The 21239-nt window shown below is 42.3% G+C and overlaps 1 protein-coding gene across 1 annotated transcript in view; it reads left to right on the top strand.

Moving 5' to 3' along the window:
- Positions 1-15925, top strand: part of LOC310944613 (cell adhesion molecule 2-like) — a gene marked incomplete at both ends in the record, with an annotated part of 180235 nt that extends 164310 nt beyond the window's left edge. The window contains 3 exons of the mRNA XM_083910416.1: positions 1260-1373; positions 13921-14043; positions 15807-15925. Coding sequence (XP_083766542.1) covers positions 1260-1373; positions 13921-14043; positions 15807-15925 — 356 coding nt within the window. The remainder of the gene's footprint in view (positions 1-1259; positions 1374-13920; positions 14044-15806) is intronic.
- Between the last annotated feature and the right edge of the window lie 5314 nt (positions 15926-21239).

Genomic DNA, 21239 nt, shown 5'->3' with positions numbered 1-21239 from the left:
CATCACCCTCATTTGCATAAAAGGCTATAGCAGCATATTGATTAGAATCACGATAATTTACTCGCTCAAATGGGCCCATTAGCTCTCACACTGTGAATCAAACCTTAAACACGTTCTGTGATATTCACTCTCGTCAGCAGCCGCCAATGCTCACGACGACAGGATTGTTATTAAAGTGACAAAAAAAGCCAGCTGTGCAGGGGAGGGTCAAAGACTCCCGTCCAGATTCATGACTCGTTGGTCTGAAATGGCAGCCGCTCTGTTCCTACCCTTCATTAGTGATTAGCACACCTTTTAGCCTTTCACAATTGCGCCCATAATTCTTGGAAAATACCCTTTTAATGGTTTCCCCCTCTGAAGAGAAGACATTTTCCTCCCCTCCCAAAGACATCCACTTAGCTGCTGGGTGATTCACGCTTAAGCCTGAAATGTCAGGCAGACGCAGGACACTTGGCCCCCGACAACGGGAACCACAGCCAATTAAAAACCACCGGCTCATGAGAAAAGAAAAAGGCAGAGCGACATAAACGTTAAAGCCAAGATGGGAGCGAGCGGAACTTTATTAACTTTGCAGCGAAAAACGGTACGGTTTCCAAACACGGTGGGAAACGCAGGCTTTGACTGGAATAAAAAACAGAGTAAAGAACACAGAGCATGTCGGGTGTATAGCATTACATGGTGTAAACGCCGTGTTTCCATCACGGTCTCAACAAGTCGAGCTTATCTGATCTACTGGAACCTCCTATCCTAAGTTAAGTGTAAGAATGAGAGGCATTTAATGGAACATGAAACAGAGAGAAGAATATTGTGGGATTTCCATGACACAAAGTAGGTAAACACTTTCCTTCCTTCCCTGTCATTCCCTCCTGTTTCCCTGTGGTTTATGCAGCAGGTGTAAATGTGGGTGGAGCCACTCGTCTTTGTTTTGTGTTGTAAGCTTCTGCTTCAGATTTTAAAAACATTCATACAAACATCCTCATAGACGGTGTGTTCAAATGATGCCGATAAACCCAGTTAAATATCGCGCCCACGTAACATAAAGGCTTTATTGGCGTCATTTGTAATGTACAATATGAGCCACTAACATTTATGGGATGGACTCCATTCTGCAGGTTCCCATCACTGTATAATGTTTGCCTTTAACCGTTTTTGTTGCTCTTTTATTGGACCTAACGCCCCATGTGAATTCATTTTTTGTTGTTGTCCTTGTATTATTTGTGTGTGTGTGTGTCTGTGTGTGTGTGTGTCCCTTCCACCAGACGCCCCAACCACCCTGCCTCCATCCACCACTCCCCCCCTACATCCCATTCCTCCAGATCCTACCGCACACTTAAGCGCCCACGCCCCAGAGGCCACAGTCACTGAGAACAGAGGTACAGTACGAGCCCGACAGTCTCTCCACAAAGCCTCCTCAGCATGCTGCTCTGTGTTCTCATTCACTTTCATCTCCCTGCTTTATTTTCCTGACTTCCCTGCTTCCAGCGTCGCTCTCTCGTCTCATACGGACATTCTGTTTGTCCTTTGGGACTTTTATTATTAACTATATGTCTCTCTTTTTTTTATACACTTTTGAAAAACATGTTCTTTGAACTCCGAGACACACACGTGACAATCCAGGTCATTGTAAAAAGAAATGAAATGAATTTAAAGGTCACATAGAGTGGTCCTGCTGCACATATATGTTAGTTATGGAGGTCTACTTACATATATTAAATTGTTTTTATGCTCAAAAACCTCCTAGTTGCTGTAAACGAGCCGATAGAAATCCTCTTTTCTGACGCTGTTTCCCGGCCGCGATGTTTCAGACATAAATCTCACCCCCAGAAGACAGAGTGTGTTGTGATTGGCCAGCCAGCGTAGAGCCTTCCCAACTGTCTTGGGATTGGCCAATACTCGGAAGTGACATATCGGCACACCCGCTCTCAGAAGCACAGCTCCCCCCTCTGGAACCGTGGATGCATTGCTACTCATTATCAAAACATTGTTTTAACAATGTTTAAAAATAGCTTCTTCACGACTCCCCGCCGCAGTCCCTTTGACGACCTTTGACCCGGAGTCAGACCCAGAGTCAGAAGACACTGTCGCTCGTGAAACACCTCCACAACCGACTTTATTCTTCTTCTGCGGTTCAATGTACGCAACCGGATGTGCCCGGACTAGTGCCCGGACTAGTGCCCGAGGCAGGAGGATCTGCTGTTCAGGAGAACCGGTGTTTACGTAACCGGACCAGATTTTTTTCAGAGATCTCGCTGAGCCCGAGATTACAATAAAACACAGCATTCTCAGCAGTGGCTGAACTGTTTGTTTAGAACCTTCAGGGCTTCTTAAACAAGGTAATGACGCAGATACACACTAAAAAACAGCGTTAATTGGAACTTCCGGTCTAGGTCCGCTTTAACTTTGCAAATGCTCCGTCCATTGTCCCCTTACAGATTCCCACAGATAATATCTGACCACAGTCTCATCATGACTTGAAGAGGGGACACCGTCTAAAAAAATCCTAGCTAAAAGCCTGCTGTATGGATATGAAAAACCTCTCAGGTTTAGTTGCTTTTAGCTGTAGGGAGCTGCTAACTGTGCTAACTGTGCTAATAACAGTTTTGATCAGCAGATGATGAGCAGCGTTTGTCTCTTTCCTCTCAGTGCTCCCGGGGAGTTTTATCCATGTACTTTCATCATATAGATGTAGGCGAGTCTGGCGTCTGTTTTTGTTCCCTCTCTACAACACACTCAACGTAACGGGGCTCCAAAGTCCCATTACCTTAGAATAATCTCCTCTCATCATCGCTGCCTTCTCTAAATTACCATCTTTAGGGTCCTTCAGGTGTGACGCTTTTTCAGAGAGCGCGGCCGGACTTTGTGCAGAGACACGAGGAGATTTAAAAAGTGTAATACAAGCGTTCTTTGACTGAATTATAGCCGACGCATGGATTGTTCTGAGAGTCCCAGACAGTTCAATACGCAGAGTCTGACTCGAGTGTAGAAACAAAGCAGAAGAGTTTGGCTGCAGCATTTGCATCAGGTGTGTGGGAAGTGACTTCAATGCCAGGCCCAATCAACACCACACACAGGCAGGTGTAGGCACGTGAATGTTGGGGGGGAAATGCACCATGAGAACCAGGAAATTCGTTTTTTTCAGGATTCAGGGCGAAAACACGCTTGAAAAGTGCAACTTTTGCAGCACCAGATTGGAAGTGTGTGCACGCGGCATTGTTTGCCAGGGGCAGCAGGAAGGAAGCACATCCTCACACTCTCTGTCAGACTGGTGAAGTCATGGCTTTCAGCTGAGCGGAGCTTCTCCTTGATGAGCCAGGTGAAGAGCGACTGGAGAACCCAGATAAGTAGAGACACGCTGAACCTGAAAGAGACGCTGATTTTACACCAGGGTCCATCGACCGAACACCCATTTACATCATGTTATGTTATGCTGTTACATGCCAGACAACTGCGTGTTCACACTAAGAAATCAAAGTACGAGAAGTATGAGTCTCGTACTTTGATTTCTTTGTGTGTTGTTGGATTACAGATTTAGTTAATTTAGCAGATTATTTGACATTTTTCCTTGAGAAAGTGATTCTTTAATGTGTGCTTTAATGGCACAGATTGTAAAATTTAGCAACGTATGTGGGTAAAGTTGCATGTTAGAGCTTGATAACTCGTCAACATCACGCGTTAAAGGTGCATTATGTAATAAATCATAAAATCCTCCTAATGTGTCACAGAGACTCAGGAATAATGTTCATATAACAACTGAACTCACCAACAACAACAGTACAGACAAAAAAAAATATTTTGCAGACTGCAAATCATGTTTATGTTTTGAAATCATGTTTTGGTGTCATGTGGCGCCACCTACCGCCGTCTACCAATCATTGCAGTCAGTAGAGTCTCAGCTGCCGAGCAACCACGGGTTGCCAGTTACGTCAGAAAACGAAAACTAAAAGACCTCTGTATTTTGAATTTGAATGTAGTAACCGTTTCTGGCCACATTCTTACATTTGGCACCTTTAAATAGTCATTTTCTTAGGGTTTATATCCTTCAAACTGTCATGGCAGTGCAGTTGGCATGACATTTCATTTTCAAGTCGCGTTGTTTTGCCATAGAAACGATTCAAAATACCATAGAAACGTGTCGCAGGGTTAAAACTAGAAGCACAGAGTGCGCAGAATAGCGAGTTAGTTTCCATCCCAATCCGTCCTTTTTCTGGACTTTTGGAGTTATGTTGCTAACAAACAGACTCTGGCAAAAACATATACCTCCTGGTGGAGGTCAATAAGTTAATTTCCTAACCTGAGGTCCATATTCCTAATATCAGCGGTCTTGACTCCTCCCCCCTGACCTCCCCTGACCTCCCCTCTCTCTGAGGACGCTCACACTGATGGATCTTCTTCATCAGCTTGAGTCTGGGCTCTTCTCTGATGTCTGTTTGTGTGTAAACGCAGAGACACGAGAGGAGCTGAACCTCTTCCCCGTATCCTCGGGGGAATCTAAATATCAGACTCCTTCAGTGCATCCTCAGTCACAGGATACTACACTATCTGCTTTCATGTGTCTGCTTGATTTATTAGTGGCTCCTCTGGATAAAGGCAAACAGCTCTGCCTCTGTAACACCACCACCACCACCGTGGTGTGTTTTGTTGCAGAGAAAACACACGTTAAGTCTGTATGCAGATAATATTATACCTCCATCAGACGTGTTCCTCTCTGTCTTTACGCGTTTTTTTTGCGGGGAAATGTCAGAAATGTGTAAACGGCACTTTACGAGCTTGTCAACACGATAACTTGACAAATATTCAACATATTGATGTCAAACTGGCACTGTCCATGCCTCTTACAAGTATCTTGGACAAGTTCAAAGATGGGTGACCTTGACCTACTTTCCAAGGTCACAGCTGCACTTGAAACTTGAAAAATAGCCAAAAAACGGCACTTTTCAACCTTGTCAACGCGACAACTTGACAAATATTTATTGTATTGCTGCCAAACTGGCACTGTGGATGCCTCTTACAAGTATCTTGAACAAGTTCGAAGATGGGTGACCTTGACCTACTTTCCAAGGTCACAGCTGCACACCACATGTCCAAAGTGGCCTTCATTGCCTATGCAAATTTTGCTTTAAAATTGGCATAAAAATGTGGCCGCATGGACTCAGTGCGGAGCATTAGTAGTCGTCGACTATCACCACTCTAGTTCCTCTTGTCATTGATCAGCGTATTTAGTTTTCCTCCAAAGAGCAGTGAGTTTACCACCATTAAGTCTGATGGAGCCTTAAAATAAAGAAAGTTTGGGAGGCACAAGATTCAGGGTTTTTATCATTACAAAATAGTCAGTGTTGTATTAGCTGTCAGTAACTGTCTCTTTTTATCTGAAACACTCTGAACTATAACAGATTGTCTGTTGTTTTGACACAAACATTATTCTGAATGATCGTGTCATAAGTCAGCGGTGGGATATTCGTCATAATTGAGCTCCTGTGGTTTTACAAATCAAAAGTGAGGCCTTTTTTTTTTTTAAACTCGGTAATCTCAGTAAATCCTGTTACTATGGCGATATGACTATAAGCTGGTAATAAGCAGGTAGCTACAGCCCCCAATTACTAGCTATTTACCCAGTAAATATATGGTAACAGAAATGTGTTACTTGGTATTAACCTGTAATTAGAAGGTAAGAACAATGGCCAAAATACTGGGTAATTACCCAGTAAATTATAAAGCGTTATAATATTAACGCTTAAATTACATTATATTAACGCTTATATTACTTAACGCTAAACTGTAGAACTGCAATATGGTCATTAAAATGATTACAAATGGGATTTCTTTCTGGTTTTTTTTCCTTTGGCGGCCCTCAGTCCAATGTTGGGTTCCTAAATTGGCCCTCGGGTATCAAAACTTTGAGAACCCCTGGTGTAAATATATATAAAAACATCATGCTTTAGTGTGTGGCTTGCATGTGTTCTGTATCAGGTCAGGGCTGCTGCATAACTGCAGTGTGTGCTTCACTTTATTAAAGAAGTGCTGCAGGTTTTACCCAACACACACACACTGCTCCAGCAGCCCAGTGAGCCTTAATGGCTGTAATAACTCTTGTGCTAAGTATCAGAGGTCAGTGTAATGTCATCAGATCCCTCTCTCCTCCCTGAACACATATCCTCCTCCACCTCAGGATTCCTTCAAAAATAATTTGCCAAATGCTTTTCCCCCGTCTTTGTAAATCAGCCGTGACCTCGAGTTTCTTTGGTGTTTTTAAAATATTTACTATTGGCTTCTCATAATCGGCGTCGGTGAGGACGACCTGAGCCCTCGAGAAGACGGCAATTATTCATGTCCGCTGCCTCTGAAACAACCGAAGTTTGTTATTTGTTCACGGATAAAAGCAAAGGAATGCACAACAACAACCTTGAGACTCTTAATAAAAGTTAAAACGGATACCAGAAGGCCGGTTGTTACCTGAGGTTTTAAACAGCAGTGAGGTGGTGGTGGTGATGGTGGTGGTTACCATGGCAACGTAAGCCAATGTTTTGTTTTTGTTTGCGACTGCACAGTCAAGGACGAGGGTGCAGGCAAGAGACTGGTCAGGGTTCACTAGTTTGGGATTCGTCGAAGCTTTGGTTCTTATTTAATGTTGGATGAGCCGCTGCAAAAATACACAAAAATAACAATAATATTTAAGAATAAAGGGAGACGACAACATAAGGAGAAAGTGTTGAAAGTTAATGTGATTTTTACAGCTTAAATGTTTGATTGAGTTTGACCTTTATTAAGCACATATTACATTCATTTAAGATTTTATATCATAAAATCCTCCTAATATGTCACAGAGACTCAGGAATAATGTTCATATAACAAACTGAACTCACCAACAACAACAGTACAGACAAAATATTTGCATTAAAAAAAACATTTTGCAGACTGCAAATCATTTTTTAGCGTCAGGTGGCGCCACCTACCGCCGTCTACCAATCATTGCAGTCAGTAGAGTCTCAGCTGCCGAGCAACCACGCGTTGCCAGTTACGTCAGAAAACGGAACCTAAAAGACCTCGGTATTTTTGAATTTGAATGTAGTAAGCATTTTTGGCCACATTCTTACATATGGCGCCTTTAAATAATAATTTTCTTAGGGTTTATATCCTTCAAACTGTCATGGCAGTGCAGTTGGTGTTACATTTAATTTTATCATCATCATCATCATTTAAATCATGTTTTGGCGTCATGTGGCGCCACCTACCGCCGTCCACCAATCATTGCCGTCAGTAGAGTCTCAGCTGCCGAGCGACCACGGGTTGCCAGTTAGGTCAGTAAACCAAACCTAAAAGACCTCGGTGTTTTGAATTTGAATGTAGTAACCGTTTTTGGCAACATTCTTACATATGGCACCTTTAAATATGTATTTGTAGATTTAAAATCCAACAATTGAATCACACGTCCCTCTGAGAACCTTCTGTGGAAACTCAATAAGTGAACAGACGATGATTCCCAGGGATTTGTGACCGCTTTATTCCACTGCTATTGATCGTGTTTAAAAGGGAGGAGAGTGAGGTGAGGCCGCGTTATGAGGGAAAAAGACATATTTCCTCGATTGCAAGTGTCCAGGTCAGCTGTTTGTGCTGTGTTTAAAGCACACAGGAGATGTTCAGGGTGCAGCTTCCTCAGGGGCAAACGGTTAAATACTGAATATTACCCCCTTACCCACCGTCCTCTCTGCCATTCCTCATCCTTTACAGCGCATTAGCCGAGCAGCGCGGGGAGAAATTAAAACGCAACGCAAAGGTCTCTGCGCTTATTGCGGGGCAGAGCTTATCGACGAGCTGCCACATTAACTTGCTTTGCAGAAGAATTATGGGCGACAATTTTGGAACAAAGTGTCGAGCAGAAAATGTGCAATCATTAGATCCCGGGGCCACAGATATGAATTACATGTAAAAGCAATTCTGTTCATTAAATCTCAATGGCGACACACACTTCACACAGACACACTCGTTTTATTTTGTCCTTCGTCTCTGCTCGTCTTCCTCTGGAGGATGATGCTGCTCCTCCAGTATCACTCACTGTTGTGTGTGTGGTCACTGCTCCTGCTGTGGACTCATGCAAAAGCACTTGTTCTGAAGCGAAGCAGCAGCATAATGAAGGTTAGAAGAGAGGAAAAGCTGCAGCAGCAGCAGCAGCACAGTGTAGCACCAGCAGCCGCTGGAGCAGAGTTGTTGAAATGAAGTCCCCTGTTGTATTTGATGGGCGTTTGTGCAGAACATGAAGCTGCTTTGATAGATGATTCATTATTTTTGTTTTTTTTCCCGTTACCCCTCCTGACCACGATTTCTTCTCATGCGAGGAAGACGTGGAACACTCCAGATAGTCCTCATCCGCGTCCAATGATTAGTTCATAATTTGTTCTCAGAATATAATTAGTCCACTGCGACCCAGTAAACAATCAAGTACAAACAGGTCACGGTAACATCTTCCTCCTCCTCCTCCTCCTCGCTCTCCTTCTTCCTCTTTGGCAGTGAAGCCAGCGTTAGACGCAGATTGGTGATTTTCCAGTCGCAGCCAAAAAGCTGAGCAGAATTGACTCGTCGAACAAACAAAGTCTGCAGGAACTTTTTTTTTCACTTTCTGTTTGTTTTCGAGGCTGTTTGTGTCTCCAGCTTTAACACTGTAGTGGAATCTCAAAGTTCCAATTCACCCAAATCTGCATGTTTTGGAGCTTATACTGACATTAAGGGTTAATTAATCTTAACCCTCAATCTCAAAAATGCGCTCCCTCTAGTGCAATACTGAGATTTTCCGAGACCACCCTTGGGAGCAGGGGCTACCCAGAATGCTTTGCGTGTTTAGACATAACAAAGAAGTCGCCGAAAGCAGCGAAACGAGTACGCTACAAATGAAGTATTTTCTTTGTTAATAATAGAGATATAAAAATGATGAAAACCATTGTATTATCTTAGTTTAGGCCCATATTATGGATTACTGACGTCATTGTTGCGTAACATTTATTTTTATTTTACCATCTTTTGTCAATAGCCGGCCGGTGTGGTTTACTTTTCAATAAGCCGTGGTGTGTGGTAACTGTCAGCTGAATAAACTGACAACCTAATAACTTGACTGACAAACGTATCAGAATAAATAATCCTGACATAAATGTGTTCTTCTTCTTCTTCTTCTTTGGAGTTGACAGACTGGACGCAGAGCTTTTCAGGTTATTCTGCCCCCTACAGTCTGAAGACGTATCTGCATTTAAGGGGTGTCCCATTTCTAAGTGACAAAATAACCCTCAACACTTGTTTTTGAGGGCCAGTTAAGATTAAGGGTTGAGATTGAGGGTTAAGATAGGAATTGGAATTGGGCCTAATATCAAGAATAGCTTCGTAGTGCTGATTTATTCATCTGTACAAGTGGAAACTTTGCTTCACAAAGCTTTTAGACGGGAAAAGAGCGTCATCCCGAAGATGTTCAGGATGTTTGTGGGGCATGGATTTATTATTTAAAAGTCAACAACAAGGAGGTAGAAGCTGAAATGTATGTTTACTATTATGTAAATTCCATTCGCTGATGTAATTCAGGAACATACACACACATACAGGAAGTTTCCCATAATAAGATTCTGTAACGTTCCCAGACGCTAAGTCGAGCCGTTTGATATCTTTGCTCGGCCGCTTCCCTCCGTCCTCCTTAGATATGAAACGCTGAAGATTTCTCGTTCAAGAATAAGGAAAGTTACAGCTCAACAGCGAATGATTGTGCAGTTATGGAGGTCAGATTAACAGATTAACAGTTGTGACCTGATCTGATGGACGTTATTCACTCTGACCACATTCATCCAGTTCCTCAGACGCCCGTCCATACGGAGCAGGTATCAGTGAAACAGATAAGATGAGGAGTTAGTGAGCGACACTTCTGCTTCTACTCCATCCACGCGGTGACTCACCGAAGCCCTGAATCTGAATCCCCTTTAATTTATTAAACAAGCCCAAAAAAAACGCACGGCCAGACGACGAGAAGAGTGTTATAAATATTAAAAAGAGGAGTTTGCTCTGCCACGCTTACATATTAAATCACTGTGTGAAGAATGTATTAAAAGATAATGTGCTCTGGAGCCATAAAAATACATCCCTCTCCTCCTCGTCGTCTCCAGCTGAAATCTCTGCCTTTTCCTTTTCCATCACTCACTGTGTTTTCTTTTCTTTTTCTCTGTGTATTCCCTTGTAGTATTAGAACTAAACATATATACATTGGAAGTGCAAGGCAATCAGGTCCTTTTTAACATATATTGTCACGTGGGATTTAAATAACATGATTAGTGCAGGGTTTGACTTTCAAACTTTACGGTTATGGAACCTGCGTCGTTGCCTTCATGATGAATTCCTCTGTCTTTGTGACATTCAAAGGTTAATTGTGATCAACAGGCCGCGTGTTAATGGATACAGATCATAATATATTTAATTAATTTAATTTAATTTAGATAGAGTATATATACTACTGTTATTTAGATGCTAAATGAAAACAGCATTGACATTTTGTTTGGGTTTGATAATCCCATCATGATCTAATCTCGTCCCCACAGGTGTTCCACAAGGCTCCTGTTCGGGCCCAATCACAATTTACACTTATTTTCTGTATATATATACTACTGTTATTCTCCTTTAATTTAGATTAGAGTGTATATATATATATATATATACTAGTTATTTACCTTTAGATTGGAGTATATATACTACTGATGTTTACCTTTCATTTAGAGAGAGTATATCTACCACTGATGTTTACCTTTAGATTAGAGTATATATACTACTGTTATTTAACTTTCATTAAGAGAGAGTATATGTACTACTGATGTTTACCTTTCGTTTAGATCGGAGTATATATACTACTGTTATTTAGATGCTGTATGAAAACAGCATTGACATTTTGTTGGGATGATAATCCCATCATGATCTAATCTCGTCCCCACAGGTGTTCCACAAGGCTCCTGTTCGGGCCCATTCACAATTTACACTTATTTTCTGTCATAATAATAACATCTACAGTTGTGTATCGTCAGCATGGTGAAAATGGATCCCCATCCTCAGATAGAGTCTGAACAACACGGGGCCCAGATTAGAGCCTTGTGGAACACCCACATGTGAACAGTAATGATGCTTTGTGCAGTTGTAACGAGGACAGAATTAGGCTTAAAACAAATGAACGTGGATGTAACTGATGTGTGCTCTGTATTACATTATAGATGATGTCGTTTTACCTTTGTCAACATCCCTAGAGTTGCTTCTTTACACCTGTACTTCCATGAGTAGAATGGGTGCAGCTCGCCTCTCGATTGTGCTGCTAACTCATTCTAAGATGGCCTTGATCCACAGGAGATACTAAACGGTTATGCTGAGTCATGGTGAAAAAACAAAAAAACAAAAAAAAAACACCACATTAAAATAACGACGTAAACTTCTCAAAACCACCACTGCAGCATAATGGCCTCTTCCCCCCCTGTGGCAAACACTTTCCAAACCACTTTCATAGTAAATCACTAAATATAGTCGTGGTTGTGATAGAGCTGTGGGATTATTACGAAGCAGCTGCACAACAACAACAACAACAACAACAACACATTCACACTCTTTTTACAGGGAAATCTGCAGCGAAAAACAGGTTTACGCTGTAATTAATGTGGTGCATCTTTGCTGTGATGTAGATAGATAGATAGATAGATAGATAGATAGATAGATAGATAGATAGATAGATAGATAGATAGATAGATAGATAGATAGATAGATAGATAGATAGATAGATAGATAGATAGATAGATAGATAGGTACGTAAATAGATACGTAGATAGGTAGGTAGATAGATAGATAGATAGATAGATAGATAGATAGATAGATAGATAGATAGATAGATAGATAGATAGATAGATAGATAGATAGATAGATAGATAGATAGATAGATAGATAGATAGATAGATAGGTACGTAAATAGATACGTAGATAGGTAGGTAGGTAGATAGATAGATAGATAGATAGATAGATAGATAGATAGATAGATAGATAGATAGATAGATAGATAGATAGATAGATAGATAGATAGATAGATAGATAGATAGATAGATAGATAGATAGATAGATAGATAGGTACGTAAATAGATACGTAGATAGGTAGGTAGATAGATAGATAGATAGATAGATAGATAGATAGATAGATAGATAGATAGATAGATAGATAGATAGATAGATAGATAGATAGATAGATAGATAGATAGATAGATAGATAGATCGATAGACAGATAGATAGACAGATAGATAGACAGATAGATAGATAGATAGATAGATAGATAGATAGATAGATAGATAGATAGATAGATAGATAGATAGATAGATAGATAGATAGATACGTAGATAGATAGATAGATAGATAGATAGATAGATAGATAGATAGATAGATAGATAGATAGATAGATAGATTTCATTCATTTGCATAGAATTTAATTGTACAGATGTAAAAATGAGCAAGAGTTAAAACTCTGAAAGTAAAATATTTTGCATGGAAAATAAATATATAATTGTGTTAAGTTAACCCGTGCTTAATGTCTATGCAAAAAATAGAAAAGTATAAAGTGACCGTAGATGTAAAAATGTTTTATACAACTATAAACTATAATATGAAGGCTCTGGCTGTGATTTGGCTCACAAGACACACAACTGGGTATAAAGTGAAGCCCAGCACTCCCAGTGTGTGTGTGTGTGTGTGTGTGTGTGTGATTGTTACATAAAAAAAGGACTCACACTCCTTGACAGACAGAGGTGAAGAGACACAACCATGTGTGTAAGTCCAACACCTAAAACCCTGGCCGTGGTGGAGGCGTCAGCAGGGGAACATTCTTCTGCTCTCTGCTCCACTGACCGAGCAGAACTGCAGCACACACCATGTGTGTGTGTGTGTGTGTGTGTGTGACGCAGTGGAGCGCGGCGGCCGAGTGGCTCGGACCGTGGAGAGTTAAGTGTGTGCGAGTGGACCAGCTGTTCTGTTTTTAAACACGTGGACAGACTTTGGAAAGAGAAGGGAGAGAATACCATAGAGAGAGAGAGAAAGGTGACATTATAGTACATGGTGTGTGTGTGTGTGTGTGTGTGTGTATATAAACCACACACACACACAGAGAGTGACAGGTTAGCATGTGGATAATGAGATGAGGGCTAATTTCTCAGGTGTCATGGACTGATATGAATAATCCAGGCTCCTGCGTTACCCACTGCTGTCACTGTCAACTTCATTATTTTATTTATTTTTGTCAGCGTCGCATCCTCCTCACAATCACACTTTTGTGTGTGTGTGGAAAAACAAACTTTAATAATAAGGTGAATAAAGGACATGAGCTGCAGCTGAGAGAGAGAGAGAGAGAGAGAGAGAGAGAGAGAGAGAGAGAGAGAGAGAGGGCGGGAACCTCTGGTGTGGCGTGAAAAAGCTAATATGGCAGTTTTTTGTTTCACGTGACTGACAGTGATTTCTGCTGCTCTTCTGGGGAATTCTACCAACTCTAAATTCATTTTCCTAACAGTAAAAAGATTGATCTTTGCTTTTTATTTACCGTGTAGCACTCTTCCCCACGCTGACCTGGTTTGCATGTTGGTGGACTCCAAGTGGATGGTGCTGAATTATTCACCCCCCCCTTTTTTACTCCGTCTTCCCTTCATTTTGCAGGATGTCTGCCCGTAGTGTGGTGGAGTCTGTCTCTCTTCCTCTTCCTCTCTCTCTCCATTATTATTATTATTCTCAGAGAGCCCGGCGAGTTCTGCTCTGACGGCAAGAGGGATGACAGCAGCTCGAAACAATCATTAGATCAGGAACAAGCTGGGAATAATCTTCTCCTTCCTCCTTCGCTGTGTTTCTCAGCGTCTCTGCCTTCACTTCACCAGCTCTGTCTCTCTGTCTTTGCTCAGACCCGAATGCTCTGGGACAACACGGCACTGACCATGCCCTGATCGGAGGAGTGGTCGCCGTGGTGGTCTTTGTCACCCTGTGTTTAATCATCGTTCTGGGAAGATACCTGGCCAGGCATAAAGGTGAGTCCACTGTGGACAGGAAGGTGTGCAGAACCACGTCTCGTCTCATGAGACGTCAGAATCGTCCGTTTTGCGTCCTCGCGGTAAAGAAAGGCTTAAGCCCAACTTGTACTCCTGCGTAAAAGTGCTCTGCGTCGTCTCCGACTGCAGAAAATATTTTTTAAGTGTCCGTCGCTCCGTCGCTCAAGGGACAACGGAGACGGCAAGAGCTGCGATTGGTCCTCAGGACAGGCCGAGCTAACGCTGCTCTGTGCCGGCTCACAGTGAGCACCGAGCGTCCACAGAGGGCAGAGCTGATCACCGCCGACAACGTCGCTGCCAAACTATAAATACGTCATATCTTAACACACACAAACCACATGTTTAGACTCTAAATGGCTAAATTTCTCGCCTCAAATTATCTTAAAACTGCGTTCCGGACGCCATTGCTCACTGTAGCCAGAAGCACAACAAACTTGCGCAGCGACCCCTACTGATCGGGCGGGAAATTGCAGTGCGTATCCTTCACCACGACGCAGAGGTATGAAGGCTCGTGGCGTCTCCGTGGTTACGCAGTCGGAGAAGTGTAATGTGGCCTTAAGGTTGTGCACAGATAAGAAAAACAGCGCTTTGACGTAATCTGAGTCCCTTAATCCCTTACCCTAACCCTAACCCAGCGTGTCTCAATCCCCGCTGCCCTGCATGTGTTAGACATGTCCCTCCTCTAACTCGCCTGGTTCAGACGGTCCACTGCAGAAACTCTGGTGACCGATCATTTGATTCAGGTTTGCAGGAGCAGAGACAGGTGATGCTAACACCTGCAGAGGAGAACCAGAGAAACACTGGCCTAGGCTGAACTATCACAAACGAAAAGAGCCTAAAGTTAACCTCAACCTCAGTCTTAGGCTGAATCCCAATTCCACTCCTTCCCCTTTGTCGGAGTTCCCCTTGGCTCTCAATACAGAGTTGAGGGTGCTAGGGGTAAGAACGTTCCCCTAAGAAATGGGGGGCCTTAATCCATGAACAGCGACAAAGGTCCTCGCTCTCTGTGGTTTTTGTTCCTGTACCACGACAAACTAACTACGACAAACGGCTGAAAACTCTGCGTGCAAAGCTGCATGTGGCGCGTAAATGTTGGTTGCTTTTGTTGTCGAGGACGTTATTATTCTGTTTGTTTAACATTGTAAATTATAACCTTCAAATAACACAATTTAATAATGACATATTCTAGTTTTTCAGTATCAAAGAACAGTAGATTATACAGATACTGATGTGAAACTGGAGGGTATTTTTTAATAATGTAATTGCATTTGAACTTTAAAAAGGCGCTGTTATTTATTAAGATAGTCACATGAAATATAGGCAGTAATAAGAGCTGATTTAAAGTCAGTGACACGGAAGCAATTGTAAAAAAAATAATGTTGTTTTTATTTACTCTTCATATAAATGATAATTCCACTCAAATATAACACAAAAAGCTGTGTCCTGAGAATTAAGGGAACTTAAAATATAAAATATAGGGCTCATCCACAACATATTAGTATGTTACAGTGACTTTGTATCGTATACAAATGCATTTGTTGTTGTTTCTGAGTCACTATAAAACACTAAATGATGTTTGTGTACATCCTGCACCTCACCATTATCCTGGTGTTTCTTTTACACACAGTCTCAGCTTCATTAGCATAATCGTACGAATAACGGAGCATAACTTCAGGTGTGTTGTTGTTGTCGCTGTTGTTGTTTATCCCTCAACCAAAGGTTTGTTGTCGTCGTTTCCCCAGGAACGTACTTGACAAACGAAGCCAAAGGAGCGGACGACGCGCCCGACGCCGACACGGCCATCATCAACGCCGAGGGCAACCACGCACACGCAGAGGAGAAGAAAGAGTACTTCATTTAGACTGCACAGGGAGCTCTGCAGCTCCTTCATTTCCCCTCCTTCTCGTATTCTCTCTCTCCGTCTTCTGTCGTCGGTCCACAGACGGAGAAGCTCCCCGAGTGTTTTCCTGTCACTTCCCCCCAGTTTTTTTGTCCTTCATCTCTGTCTTCTGCCAGTTTCCACAGGTATCTTCACCTTCGCGTCTTTAAACGTCGTCCCTGGGAACAAGCGGTTTTTCTACCGCGACGCGTTCTTCTGACACCCAAACACTCTCTATATCACACACACACACACACACACACACACACACACACACACACACACACACATGAACACGGTGCCTAAAAATACAGACGCCATTGAACTTCAATGCCTTCATGTATCGTCTGTCAAATGCTTCTCATGCGTCCTCCCCCCACACACACTTTTAATTATGCTTTTTAATTAAACAAAGATCTGTGCTGTTTTTTTACGCCTTATACACGTCTATCACACTGAATATGGTACTTTTAGAAGCTCCGCCCCCCCCCCCCCTCTCTAAATAGACTTGTAATTACTCAGTCGACCCGTGTAAGATAAGAAGAAGGTTTTGTGTGACACTGTAGTTTGATTTGTCAGATAAGCGTATAATATGATTTTCTTCACGACTATAGGCATAGGGTTAATAAAGGGTATCGTTTAGAGCAGAGAATACACGCCAAAAATATGCGAGTAAAAAGGTACTAGATGAAGCATTCCATGGAATAAACTCGAGCAGTTGTACTCGACCGTTTGCTAAACCTGCTGTCCACACGTACCTTTGTCTGTATATTCCTCTGTGGACAGCTGACAGTAGTTTGTTCTTCACCGTCATGGACCGTTCAGGTGTGCGCTACAGTCAATCTCCTCTCTCTGAAAGCTGTATAAATTGTATTTGAGGGCGATTTTAGCGTTTTTTTTGTTTTGTTTTGTTTGTTTTCATGTGACAATTGTACGCCTGGAGGACCCCCATGAAACGTAAAGTGCGGCAGTGAATCCTCCGCCGTCTTCTGGGTAAGAAACCCGTCGTCTGTTTTCTCATTTCTGCAGAAGTGACCAGAATCACACGGTTCTTTTATGCACCAGCGGCTCCTGCTCGTCTCTGAAACCGTGTTTCTCGTTTCATGGGTCCTTCAAGCGGAAAAAAAAGAGGGTGCAGTGAGTGAGTGAGTGAGTGAGGTCACAGATCTGCAGACGCCTCGTTTCCAAACCTGAAGACTAGAGAAGCACAAACACGACTGAATGATGTGACCGTTCCAACCGTTATGATTCAAAGTCTTTGCTTTGTTTTTCTAAATGTGAGATAATTCATGTTTTCCGATTGACGCTCCCTGCTGTATATTATTGTGTCTGCTAAAAAAAAAATGTGGTTGATTGTGAAAAAATTTGCTGTTTCTGGATTCCTTTAAAATTTGTAAATTAGCCACTTTAATCTATTCACTTTTATTTTTTATTTTCTTCCATTTTTTTATTGCATAATCCTCCCTTTTTAGTAAAAACTTTGAAAACATGTGTTTTTTTGTTCTGGCTCAAGGCATGTATATAATGTGTGAGAACTAAAGTTTCATAGTACACATTAGCATGTTTTTGTTTGCTTCTTTGTCATCGTGGATTTATTTAAACGCCTCTTGAGTTTGTGCTTGTGGGAAAAAGAGAAAAGAACATGAAACAAAGCAGTCGCAGATAAAACAATGACTTTAGCAAATCCTTCAAATGCTCGTTTTAAAACACACAGACGAACAAAATAAGTCTGTATCTTCTTCTCCGTCCGTAATATTCCAGCTCAGCAACTTTGCAGAAGTTTGGACGATTTGTTCTCCTGTGAACGCGCGATAAACACTTTGCCTTGTGACAAATTAAAGACTTAAATGTAAGGCACTAATCTTAAAAGGAGCAAATTATTACCAAGGGCAATAAAAAAATGTAAAAAAAATAGCGAGCCCATCTGTCTGCAATTCACTGGCCAATTTACAGCATTATGCAAATGAGGTCAGCGTGTGGAAGTGGAAATCACAGGTTAGGAGCCGTTCAGCCGTCGTTGGCTTTTTTCAGAGCTCCATGGACACGTGTGCAGGTGTAACGTCAGCCTCCAAACCTTCGCTCTCATGTTGTTGTTGTTTCTGTTGCATCGTAAACTCTTTTGTAAATGAAACTTGGTGAATAAGCCGCCATTTTTTTCTCATCAAAATGAATGTAGCGTTCGATCAGACGTTAGAATTGGGCCGAAAAAAATAAACTGGATACACCAGCTTTTCACCACCTGACCGCACTTTACAGACTGCTTTCCCGGCATGCGCTCCCTTAACCGGACCCTACCACCCTTATGTTTAGGACGGGGGTGAGGGGCACAACACAAGCGCAACACAAATGAAGACCGCATCTCATTTTTATCCACCCCCACAAAAAAATATTTTAAAAAAAATAGACAAAATTTGACACGTGGACCTCGACAATCAACTCTCAAAATGCCGTGTAATTCCCATCCCTTGTTATCATTTTATTTCATTAAAAAGAAAAATTAAAGTTATTTGTTTGCATTTTAACCGGCTCAACTACCAGCAATACGATGGGATGTAGCGACAATTGTCGGTCTATTACTCACGTGAAAAGTTACCCTCTCGATGCTGCTGTAGGTTTTTCCAAAAAATACTATAATAGTTGAAGTGTGATCGTAAGTGCTTGTCTGATTTGTAAACGCGACGTAGCCAACGGTGTATTGATCGGGCGTCGTTTCAGCACCACGGACAGCGCTTTATCCATCATACCCATCATGCGTTCACACCGGTGTGTGCGTGTTAAATTGGGGGTCGCGACTCAAAAAGGTTGAGAACCACTGCTGTAGAGAATGACTTCAGGTTTGTATTAGAAATGGAAACAGGTGCCATTTCCATTTCACTGCAGTTTGTTTCTTCTTCTTCTTCTTGATGAAAACCCTGTCTGTAAATACTTGTTTAGACCTGACAGAATAACGAGCTAATTCGCACCAAACCTCTCTTACGTTAACAGCCTCACAGTCTTATCACACATCGTTATGTCTTCATGTCTTTTGTTGTTGTGAGTGTGAAACTAAGCTTTAAACCTCACTTAGGTTCAGATCCACTACATCAGGGTTTCTCAGTCCTGGTCCTGGGACGTCACTGGTTCCCTCCTGATCCAACTCGCCTCATTCAAACGTCAGCAGAAACCTTGGTTTGAATGAGGTGAGTTAGAGCAGAGAAACGTGTGAAACCTGGAGGACAGAGAGGGAAATAGAGTCGCACTCGCACACATTTTTATTCAGCAAAAGTCAATTCTTTACACTCAAAATGAGTGTTTTTTGTGTGTTTTACTGATTTCTCCCTCCACTCTGACATCAATTTTCATGTAATAAAAGCAGTTTATTATGTGTTTCAAACCGACAGCGCCCCCTACAGCAGCAGGGATGATGTGTCAAAGGGACAGTTTTTTTTACTGCTGATATTCTTCTTCTCCTGTAAATGAAATGTAAACTCTCGCTAATAGCTAATAAAGTGACATCAGGAAAGAGGGCAGCTGTTTGTTTGTGTGCTGTGACCTTTGTTTTCCTCCTGCTCTGATGAAACTGACGCTGATTGACTCTCGTCCAAACTCTCGCTTGCAGATGATGGTCGTTTGCATCCTTATGTTCATGCTGCTTCAGAACCTGCAGCACCTACAGTTTGGCTTCTTCTTTTTTATCGACTCTAGAATCAAGTGTTCCTCAATCATCGACAGTTCTTTTCGTTCTCTCTCCTTTGTTTTTGCATCTCAGGAATATTTTTCATGTTGGAGACGTTTAACTTTGGTCTTAAAGGACGTGAGCAGACGTGAGACGACACCATGTATTTGTTCACTTTACTGTTGTCACAGTGTCAATAAAGATTATTCAGCGATTCTCCTTCATCTCGCCGTCATTGGGAGATAAAGAGCTTTAAAGACAAAACCATCGTGAGCTGAGTTTTGTCTACATCTCTTTTTAGTCCTCCTCTCCTCCTCATCCTCCTCTTCCTCTCATCCTCATCCTCCTCCTCCTCTTCCTCTTCCTCTTCCTCTTCCTCTTCCTCTTCCTCTTCCTCTTCCTCTTCCTCTTCCTCTTCCTCTCTTCCTCTCCTCCTCTCTTCCTCTCCTCCTCCGCTCCTCTCCTCCCCTCCTCCTCCTCTTCCTCTCCTCCTCACTTCCTCTCCTCCTCCTCTTCTATTTCTCTCCTCTCCTCTCCTCCCCTCCCCTCCCCTCCTCCTCCTCTCCCTCTCCTCCTCTCCTCCTCTCATCCTCTTCCTCTCCTCCTCTCCTCCTCTCCTCTTCCTCTCCTCCTCTCCTCCTCTCTTCCACTCCTCCTCCTCCTCTCCTCCTCTCTTCCTCTCTTCCTCTCTTCCTCTCCTCCTCTCCTCCGCTCTTCCACTCCTCCTCCTTTCCTCCTCTTCCTCTCCTCCTCCTCTTCCTCTCCTCCTCTCCTCCTCTCTTCCACTCCTCCTCCTCTCCTCTTCCTCTCCTCCGCATCCTCCTCCGCCTCCTCTCTTCTTCTCTTCCTCCTCTCCTCCTCTTCCTCTCCTCCTCTTCTCCTCCTCTCTTCCACTCCTCCTCCTCTCCTCCTCATCCTCCTCTTCCTCTCCTCCTCCTCTTCCTCTCCTCCCTCCTTCTCAGCTGATTCCCTGCTCCAAAAATCTACTTCCTTATTCACTATCATCTGTTTTTCCTCTCCTCCTCTCCTCTTCCTCTCCTCCTCTTCCTCTCCTCCTCATCCTCCTCTTCCTCTCCTCCCTCTTTCACAGCTGATTCCCTGCTAAGCTCCAAAAATCTACTTCCTTGGAGTTTGTAAAGAGTTGTTCCTCCACAGAAAATATCCACAGCAAAGATAAGGAGGAGTGCAGCTTTGATGCACTTTTCATATCAGGCTGTACTGAGAGGGCTTTATATACATAAATATATATATATATATATATATATATATATATATATATATATATATATATATATATAATGGAGGTGTTTTTCTCCCGTTGTCATACTTAACTCAGAGGTTCATTCTCGTGTATAAAATGGAACTTGTTGAATAAATAGTTGCCAAAACGTCACCATATAAGTGTGATTTTATTGATTTTTCTCAGATAAACACACAGTAAATACTGTGGAAATTCACACACACACTCATTTTTACTGAGGAGAATAATTCATGTTGTTTCTGAGCTCTGCCTCGATGTCACGACGCCATCAAACGTGTCTTTTTTTCGGCCGTCTGACTGCTGTTTTTCTGTGTGTGCTGACGGGCCACAAAGCTGTTATTGTTACTGAAAAGCAGCTTCACCTGTGATTTACAGCGTAA

This window comes from Microchirus variegatus (assembly GCF_963457635.1).
Source record: "Microchirus variegatus genome assembly, chromosome: 2".
In the NCBI taxonomy this organism is placed as follows: Eukaryota; Metazoa; Chordata; class Actinopteri; order Pleuronectiformes; family Soleidae; genus Microchirus; species Microchirus variegatus.
The sequence above is the reverse complement of the archived record's forward strand: the minus strand, read 5'-3'. Positions and strand labels throughout refer to the sequence as shown.